At 62.6% G+C, this 9,560-nt stretch overlaps 1 protein-coding gene across 1 annotated transcript; it reads right to left on the reverse strand.

Moving 5' to 3' along the window:
- Positions 1-1,964: 1,964 nt before the first annotated feature.
- Positions 1,965-8,123, reverse strand: LOC104352494 (prominin-2). Its single transcript, XM_086477053.1, is given in 22 exon segments — positions 1,965-2,028; positions 2,143-2,249; positions 2,452-2,541; positions 2,691-2,759; positions 2,965-3,045; positions 3,442-3,699; positions 3,774-3,845; positions 3,929-4,075; positions 4,203-4,287; positions 4,373-4,464; positions 5,010-5,133; positions 5,487-5,639; positions 5,756-5,915; positions 6,032-6,144; positions 6,146-6,246; positions 6,333-6,532; positions 6,639-6,728; positions 6,814-6,877; positions 7,071-7,191; positions 7,313-7,515; positions 7,640-7,689; positions 7,907-8,123. Coding segments are annotated over 22 exon segments (2,661 nt in total).
- Between the last annotated feature and the right edge of the window lie 1,437 nt (positions 8,124-9,560).

Genomic DNA, 9,560 nt, shown 5'->3' on the forward strand with positions numbered 1-9,560 from the left:
AGTGGATATTTTATTTAAAATATATTACTACTGTTGAGAGTGGCTTATAAAAATAGGGCAGACCTTTCCTTTTAATTACTTCAACATTTCATAATTGTAAGACTTCAAAATACACCCAGCTGGGAGCATAAGCGTCATGGATGTATTTTCTGATTGAATCCCTGGTACCAACACCACTTCTCCCCACCCCTGCCTCTCCCCACCACCAACCTTCCTGTGATCACCACAAAGTACTCCATTTTTAACGCTGATTTTTGCAGGTGACACCACCGGATAGTTTCCAGATGGGCTGAGGACAGCCCTGGGCACGGAGGTTCCTGCAGAAATTCTCCTTTGGGCTTCAGCGCCCCAAATCCCTTCGCAAAAAGCCTTTGCAATGCTGACCTCTGCAGGCAAATACTGCGTGAAACCAACTGGCTCCAGGCAGCAGTAACATAAATAATGCATAAAACAGGTGGTTTACGCAATATTGCTGGCTGTGGGTAGCAATAGCTTTTTAATAATGCATAAAAATGGGGCATTTCTTTGTTGGTTAGCAAACAGAGAGCATTTCAGACAGGGAAATGCTGGGAAATCCTCATTCGGTTGGAAAGGGCTGATCCACTAACTCTTGTGCAGATTTTGTAAATAGTTTGCTGGTTGGACAAAGCGCTTTGAAATCAGGGGGTGAAGGATATGAACGAAAAGTGGGCATTTCGCACCGTAACGCCATCGGTGCTATAAATTGAGAGTCAAAGGCCCTGCCTGGACTCCTTTGGGAGGTGGAGGGGGAGGCAGAAACTACCTGCAGTGTATCCTCCCCCTTAACCTGCAGCTTTGCCCCCCCGAGACCCCACCTCTAATTCAGCTCTAATTAGCAGCAGCCTGAGGGTCAGCAGGGCCCTGCGGTCGGAGTGGGGTTATATGTGCTGGGTCTCGGGGGGAGCTGGAGAGGGGGGGGGTCCCGTGGGCCCAGACCCCGGCCTCAAAGCTCCCCCAAGCCCTGGAGCTCCCGGCCTCCACTCAGCCCTGGTGGCCCTGGAGCCCTCCTGGCCCCGGTGGTCCCTCAGCTGCCTCCCCAGGGCCTCCCCCGGCCCCGCTGTCCCTCCACCCGCGGCCTCCTCTCAGCCCCAGGAGGCCTTGACCCCCCCCCAGCATCTCCCCAGCTGCGCCACCCTGGTCCCGGAGCCCACTTGGCCATGGCCTCCCCCCTGCCCCGGAGTCCCCTCCGCTGTGGCCTTGCCCGTGGCCCGGTAAGGCCCAGCCTGGCCTGGCACGGCCCACAGGACAGGCCTCAGGCCCCAGCCCCAGTCCTGGCACCACTGAGGCCTCCTGTGGGAATGGGTAAGCTGGGCCTGCTCCCCCTCAGGGCTGCCACCCACACCCCCCCCAAGGACGTGAACGGTTCCCTGTGGAAAACTGGGGAGATGGTGTTGGCGAAACAAAGCAGGCGATGGCGAGTTTGGCTGGGGAGGATTTTAATGGGCCCACTGCCTGGGCATCCCGGGTGTGGGGAAGCGTTGTGGGGCAGCGGGCGGGCGTCTTTCCCTGTGGGGTCTGCGAGGGGTACGCCAACGTTTAGTGGGAGCTGCAGTGAACGTTCCGCTGTGCCCTGGATCAGCTGGGCTCTGGAAGCACCCCAATGGGTGCTTAGATCCCAAAGATGGCCAAGGAAGAGATGTCGGAGGGACCCAGAGCCCCACAGAGCATGGAGATGAGTGTCCCGCACCCAGGAAGGATGCTCAGACCCCGCAAGACACCAAGGAAGAGATGTCAGAGGGATCCTGAGCCCCACAGAGCGTGGAGACACGTGCCCCGCACCCGGGAAGGATGCTCAGACCCCAAAGGGCACTGAGAAAGAGACGTCAGAGGGACCCGGAGCCCTGCGAGACATCAGAGGGACCTGAGCCCTGCAGCACTTGGGCACAAGTTTGACGGGAGCTTCTGGGGCGCAGGGCATACTGCTGCACCTGGCAGACCCCATCCTAGAGCTTGAGTGCCGTGACACGGGGGATGTGGAAAGGACAGGTCTCCTCCGACCCCGTAGAGCTGTAGAAGGAGAAGGAAAAAAACATTGGGGGGTCAAGGAGGAGTCCACATCTCCCCTGCCTGCATCCTCCCAGCCCGGGCAGCCCTCCTGCCCAGCTTGTGCTGGCCACTTACATGAGCCGGTTGCGGATGGGGCGGAAGTGTTTGGTGAGCCTGATGGCGAAAATGATGTTGGGGATGAGAAAGAAGGTGCAACAGCCCAGGCTGAACCAGAAAGCGTTCTACAAGCAGAGAGCATGGGGGTTCCCCCTGAGCTGCGTGGGGAGAGGCAGCCCCCAGGCTCTGGAGGGGTTTGGAAGCCTTGAGGTGGCTGGTCCTGAGGGGGGGGGGGTGTCAGGGCTGCTCTCAGCCATGGCTGCCCCAAATTCATGCTGGTTAGTGGTGAGATTATGCACTGTGTAATGATGGGGATGGGATCCTTACCCAGGGGTCAGCAATGCGGTCGCAGAGGATCACCCGTCCGTTGTCCAGGGCCGTGGCGAGTGGCTGGCACGAAGCCACGTCCTCCCTCAGCTGGAACAAGGAGCAGAGACAAGGCATAAACCCACTCCTGGATTGAGAGGATGCATTTTGCTGCCTCAGCTTGACGAGGGGCTTGCATGCAGCATCCACGGGGGCTCCCCACCCCAAAGAATCCCCCTGCAGAGAAGCCCAGCACCTACCGTCTGCCCGACCCAGTTCAGGTACTGTGCAAAGTACCGCAGCTCCTTCCTCGTGAAGCAGCCGATCTCCTGGGCAGAGGAAAGGCAGCATGGAGGGCAAGCGCCGTGCTTCCCAGCCCAGCTCCAGCCCCGCTCCAACCACCTCTGGGCTGATGTTGGGCACGGGAACGAGGGCTGGAGGCTACTTGCCCTCTTTCAGCGCCCCATTCTCACTCTTTCTTTCTGGCTGTGGGTAATTTTGTGCCCTACAAGGGTTAATCAAGCCCTGGCTTACCTGCCGGAGGATCTGCTGGGCTTGCACAGGCAGCTGGGCTTCCACTGAGGCCGTGGTGGCCAGTGTCGTCTTCACCCGCTCCTGGGGAAGCATGGGAAGGGCAGAGCATCTTTAGAGCACCAAGCAGCAGGACTGGGGTGCCAGGAGCAGGACGTGCAGGGCCGTGCACGTGCAGAGCTTCGAATTTGGTCTGATTGCCAGAGGGCAGGGAAAGGGGGAGCTGCCCTGAGCAGAGAAACCTCCTTGCAGGGAGTGAGTAAGATGAAAAGCCGTGGGGCAGCTCTGCTGGGGACACTGAAACGCTGTGAGTGCTGCAGGGGGATTTCTGATTTGCAGCAGCAAATCTAATCACTAAAGGAGGCCGATCCTCCCTGGATGGTCTCCCATCACCCTGTGACTGGCTTTTGGGGGGCCCTGGCGGGCAGGACCCATAAGGCACCACATATTTTTTGGAGCTGGAAGAAACCGTGCAAGTACCTGGAGGTGCGGCGCCAAGCGGGAGAGGAACTGGACGCTTTCCCCCAGCTTTGCCTGTGGGACAGGGAGGTGAGAAGGGTACAAAAACCCCGTTTCCCCTTTCACAGGGACACCACTGAGCAAACGCCGGCAGCACCGCGAGCCACCAGCCCGGCACGGACTCACCACCAAAGCCTCCTGCGATTGTACCGTGGAGTTTTGTATCTGCCACAGGGCCTGGGCCTCAGCGGCCAGCCGCCCTGCCACCGTGCCGTTCCTCTGCGGGGAGACATTGGGGTGAGGACATCCCCACGGGCACGCAAGCAGCCCCTGCCGCCCGCCCCGCCACGCACCTGCATTTTCTGCAGCCCTTCGAGGCTCCTCGCCAAGCCGGGGAGGCTGGTCTGCACCACGGGGTTTTTCATCTGGGGGAAGATGGAGTTGGCAGCTGCCCGAAATCCAGCCCTAGAAGCCAGTGGGGACCAGCTTCCCATGAGCATCCCCTCACCTCCTCCTGGAAGCGCCCGTAGTCCACCTCATCCAGGCCGCTGCGGGCGAAGGTCTCCAGGTCCTGCCTGCCCTCGCTGCGGAGGAGCCGCACGTCGCCCAGCCGTGCCGTGAAGTCACCCAGGCGTTTTTGGAAATCAGCCGTGTACTGCAGGGGTGAGATGTAGGGGATGCTGTGGGGTTGGGGCCGGGCATCTCCATCCCATTAACCCCAGTAAAGCTCGTACATCCTCACACCGTTACCAGAAACTCTGGCTGGAGCCAGCCCTCCTCACCTTGGGGGTTTTTAGGTGCTCATCCAGGTCATAGGACCTGTCGAGCTGCAGCACCTCCCACAGCCCCGCGCCGCTTTTGCACTCCCTGCAAGGCAAAGGGAAGTGGGTGGCATGACCCCAAATTAGCCCTCGGATGTATAGGGGCAGAGGTGGGCTCCTGCAGCACCCACCGGTACGCGGCACTGAGGTTGGAATCCCTCCTGAGGTTGAGCTGGCGGGTGAGGTTCATGGATGGAGGCAGATTCCCGGGGGTGTCGATGAACTGGGCCAAACAGGAGGAAAAAGAGGGTCAGGGTCAGGCGTAGGCATTCCCAGCAATGATTTTGGGGATGTTCTTCCCTCACAGGTATGTCCTGGGCTACCCCATCCCAGCCAGAGCTAATCTTGCCTTTATTTGTATGATTCCCGTGGCAGAACCTCACCGGGCAGCGTCTGGCCGGAAAGCAGCGGACAGCCCCGTGCAGGGACCTGCCTGCATGTGCAGTGAGATGAGCCCAGATCCCATTCCCAACCTTGCTCCCAGCCCCGTCACAGCATGCCGCCAGCCCCGAGCACTCCAGGGATCCCCGAGGACTAGAGGACAGAAGTCCTGCAGGTAGGAGCGTCATCGCCTCAAGTGAATTAACAGCACAAGGGCAATTCCCTGCTGCTGATGCAAATCCAAGGACCTAATCCTAAACTTAATCTTCTGGTTTAGGATGGGGCTTTTCCGGATGGGTTTAAGGGGAGGACACGGAGAATTTGGAGGCATTTCGGTGCACGCAAGCGGAGATTTGTGGGGTAGTGGGTGGATGCGTGGCCACCCACCTTATAAATCTCCTGGTTGACCCAATTCCTGCAAACCAACGTCTGGATGTTGCCCCCAACCAGGAAGGTGGCGAAAACCAGGAGGATGAGGAGCCAGGAGAACAGGAAAGCCAGGCCCACGCCACTGAAAGAGGGAGAGGAGGCGCCGGTGGCGGCTTCGCAGACCCGAGCGGGCAGAAAGGCTTGTGGGGACCTGCCCGGCCGGCTGCAGCCCCGCGGCTCCCTCCTGCGCCCGGGCATGCCGGCCTGCCTGGGAAGGGCCCGCGGGAGCGGGGTGTGCCGGGCAGCGGGGCTGGGGTGCGGGAGCTGCCAGCTCCCAGGGAGGAGCGGCTTCTCCCAAACCCGCCGGCGCAGGCGGCGGCTTCAAAAGCTTTTCCATTTGGCCGACTCCCGGTCCCTCCCTTGGCTTTGCCCCTCTGTTTCTGGGGGCGGGGGGTGAGGTGGCACCCCCACCCCAGCACCCGGGGAGATGCTTACACCAGGAGAAACTTGGCGCCAGCTTCTCCTCGACACTCGTAGTCGCTTGGGTCCTCCCGCTTGGAGAGCCCGTACGCCCCCAAGGCCATCCCTGTGATGTTGCAGGCGAGGATGAGGAGGATGATGGAGCACAGCACTGTGCCCGCGATCCACCTGGAGGAAAGAAGAGCAGGGCACAGCCTCGAGATACGGTGCTGGTGCACCAGCTGGGGCCTGGGGAGGGGGACTCAGCACCCATCTCTGCCCCCTCACGCTCTCCCCAGTGTCACCTGTACTGCTCGAAGCGCTCCACCTCCCGGAGGTATGGCTGGCTCCTGTCCTCTGCCTTCACCAGGGCTTCGCTGACGGGCCGGGTGTAGTCAGGGAGGGGGAAGCCATCGGCGATGGACTGCACCTTCTCCGCCATGCGGGCCATCTCGTCCCGCAAATCTGCGGGGCCAAGGCCACGCTGGAGGGGTGGATGCTCCCTGTGTCCCACCCTATGTCCCCAAATTGGGATGCGCCCCATGGAGGGTGTCCCCGCTCAGTCCCGCCGTCCCACTCACCTTGGATGACCTGTGCCATCCTCTCCACGGCCAGCTCCGGGATGGAGTTGAAGGTGCCATTGCCCTGCGAGGAAAGAGGGGGTGCTGAACAGCTCGGACGGGGCTGCCCACAACCCCCTGCTTCACCCCGACCCCCCAACCTGGCGAATCATCTCCGCGAAGTCACTTCGGGGCAGACCGGCCAGCGCCTTCAAAACCTTCTCCACCGACGGCACCTTGGAGCGGAAGAAACAAGCCGTGAGCCTCAGGGCTGCAAGAGGGATGGTGGTGGCGACGGTGGGGGACCAGCCCCCGCTCCCACCTTGCCGTAGTCGGCGCCCAGCTCCAGGCTCTGTGCCCTGCCCAGGACGCTGGCGCAGGAGGTGCAGCGCGGGTCGTCCAGCAACGCGACCACGCGCCGACGCCGTTCTCGCAGCGCCGGCTCCAGCTCGGCCCGTGCTGCCGCCAGCGCCCGCACCATCTTGTCGAGAATCTGTAAATGGTGCAGCGAGGTCTGTAGGTCTTAAAGAGAAAGCCCAGGGCTAGTTCACACGGCTCCGCTCGCCCGCCCCGGCTCTCCGGCGAGGCTTCGGCACCGGCCCCGGGGGAAAGCTGCGCTCAGCTGTACCTCCAGCCCTGTCCTGCAGGTCTGCCAGCGCCGCGTAGGTCATGGCCTTCAGCTGCGCGTGGATGGAGAGCCCCACGCTCCGGCTGAGCCCTGCAAGGCATCGGGTGCCCTGTCAGCGTCTCATCCCAGTGGGAAGCTCAGGACGGTGCCCGCCAGTGCCCAGTGCGGTGCTTACCACCCAGGTCGGAGATTATCTGCTGTCGCGGCACCTCGAACTGGTCTACCACCATCTGCACCCCCTGCCAGGAGAGAGGAGCCGGTCGGCTGGGGGTGGCAGCCGCCGGGAGGGGAGGAAGCCCCACTTTGCCATTCAAAATATATTTTTAATGCCACCGCGCCACCTCCTCTCGCCTCCCAAACTACTCCGTGAGGGAAACGGGGCCACCCCTGGGCTGCACCCCACGCCGGGGGGAAGACCGTTTGGGGACCCACCTGGGGGACGTTGGCGATGTGCTGCCGCAGCGTGCGCAGGGTGGCCGGCACGGCCCCCAGCCCCGGCTCCATCTGCCCCTTCACCCGCTGGCTGGTGACGAAGGCGCAGATGACGCTGATCCTGCCGGGGACGAGGAGACGGTGACGGGGCTGCCCGGCAGAGCCTCCCGGCCCTGTAGGATGCGGTTTCCCCCCGAGCCATGGCGAGGGGACCAGTTTGTGGGGTGCTTTGGGGGACTCACAGGATGACAAGGGAGGTGAGGGACAGGCAGACCAGCAGGCAGTGGCGGCGGCAGCCCAGCGAGCGCCGGTGGGCACGCAAGCGGCCCCCGCACCGCCGGCGGCTCCGGCAGTAGCAGAAGCACATCCCGGCCACCGGCACAGCCACGGTGAAGAGCAGAGCCACCACGGCACAGACGACGTAGCCTAGCTCGTACTGCACCACCTATGTGATGGGAGAGCCCAGTCAGCACCAATGCACCCAGCTTAGGGTGCTCCGTGTGCCCGGGTGCCCCACGCTGGGTGGGTGCCATCCCCATGGGATCCCCTCCCGCCGTGTCCCGGCTCACCTGCGACGTCCGCACCGAGCCGGGGTCGTTCAGGGCTGCCCTGAGCAGCTCTGCAAAAGAAAACCACGGCGCTGGTAAAAGAAGTCCCACCCAATGCACCCCCAGCCCTCCCCGAGCAGCAGGGCCAGGATGGAGAGAGCATCCCCCTCCGTGAAGCAGCTCGGACCCCCCCGGAGCAGCTCCGGACACGGTGATTGCAGCCGGCAAAACCCCAAGAGTCCCGGCACCAGCAGCGGTGGGGTCCCAGCTCCCCGGCTCAGGACTCACCTGTGGGCAGGGGGTTTTGCTGGATGAGGTCCAGGCAGCGCCGGACAAGACCGTAGAGGGGATCGAGCGAGCTGGGTACCCGGTGCAGCGCCGGCACCCGAATCTCGGCGTGTGTGTCGGTGAAGCGGAGGACACCGCCGGGGCTGGCGAGGTGGCATTGCTGGGTGCTGGCAGGCTGCAGCAGCGCCCAAGCCAGCAGCAACCCAGCTGCCCGCATGGCTTCGGCGGTGAGGAGAGAGCCAGGGGGGCTCCGTCAGCCTGCGAGCGGGTGGAAGGACATGCCCAGCGCCGGGTGGCTCTCTCCGGCTCGGCTCGCTGCTCTGGGAAACCTGCCTGACAGGTCGGCAGCCACGCAAAGCCCAGACGCTGCCGTGGCTTGTTCCCCTGACGGGCTCCCCGGGGCGGCTGGGCTTGGCGGGGCTGCGTGGAGGCGTCTCCCAAACCATCCCGGGCCTGTTTCACAACCTCCGGCACCCCTGAGTCACCGCCGTGGGGTCCCCACGGTCAAGGCCGTTCCTAAAACGGGTGGCAAATCCCCCCTGGGGTTTTGAGGAGAGGGCCAGGTGGTGGTGAAGCCCCTGTCCTCAGGCTGGAGGGTGCTCGTCCCCACCACAGCCACCTTGGAAGGAGGGATCTGGGCTTTGGGCATCCCTTGGCTGGGGGGAAAGCCCTAGTGGGTGGATCCGTGCCTGGAGACGGGGTCCCCACGGGGCAGGATCGCCCTTTGAAAAAGCATCCCAAAACTCGAGGGAGCAACGGGCTGGGAAGGAGAAGAGAAAACAGGGGGGGGGATCACGTGGAGAGGGACGGTGAGCCCCGGCTAGCGATGCCTGCTTGCCGGCCAGATGTGAGATGAGTTTTCTGGACTCAGCCGGTCCCTGCCTCACACCCCGAGGCGGCCGTGGCTCCTTCCCAGGGTCGCATCCTGCTCGCCAGCGTGGGCCGAGTGCTAATTACAGGCTTGGCTGGGAACGAAGGAGGTTCAACCTGATTTCCCTGACGCAGGGGGAGGGGGAACAGCCCCCGTGTGCCCAGGTGGCCGCAGGGCACCCTGAGAGCTGGGCCCCCTGCTCAGCTGGACGAGTCGAGCCAGCCCTTCGCTGCCACCGGCTGCTGACGCCTCCGTCCTCCCGGCGTTGATGCTAATCCCTGTGGTTTTCCTCCCTCCGGAAAAGGGGCTTTTCTCCCAGCTGGAGATGCTGGCAGCATCTTTCCAGGCTGGGCGCAGGGTGCTGCTCCCCACCACCCTCTTGGGAACGAGATGGTGCCGACTGGAAAATCCTGCCCTGCCTTGGGTGAGTCCCTGTTGTGGGACAAAACTCCCAGGGCCAGGAAAGTGTGGAGCCTGAAGAGCAATGACGTGCGTGGTACATGTATGTGTATGTATGTACATGTGTCTGCAGCCGGTAAAGGAGCCCCGGCCTCTCGCGCTGGTGCTGGGACGGGGACGGTGATGCCGGTGATGATTTCCCATCCCCACGATGGTTTTCCACACCAACAATTTCCCATCCCAACCATGGTATTTCTTAGGGGAAGTGATTTTCGTGTCCGAGGGGCAGGGATGGAGCTGGTACCAGTGACCCTGTGATGCCGACACGTGTGTCCTGCACCGATGGGGGGCGGTTGGGGGTACTTTTGGGTTGGTTTTGTCCTC

This window comes from Leptosomus discolor, chromosome 23 (genome assembly GCF_034619465.1).
Source record: "Leptosomus discolor isolate bLepDis1 chromosome 23, bLepDis1.hap2, whole genome shotgun sequence".
In the NCBI taxonomy this organism is placed as follows: domain Eukaryota; kingdom Metazoa; phylum Chordata; class Aves; order Leptosomiformes; family Leptosomidae; genus Leptosomus; species Leptosomus discolor.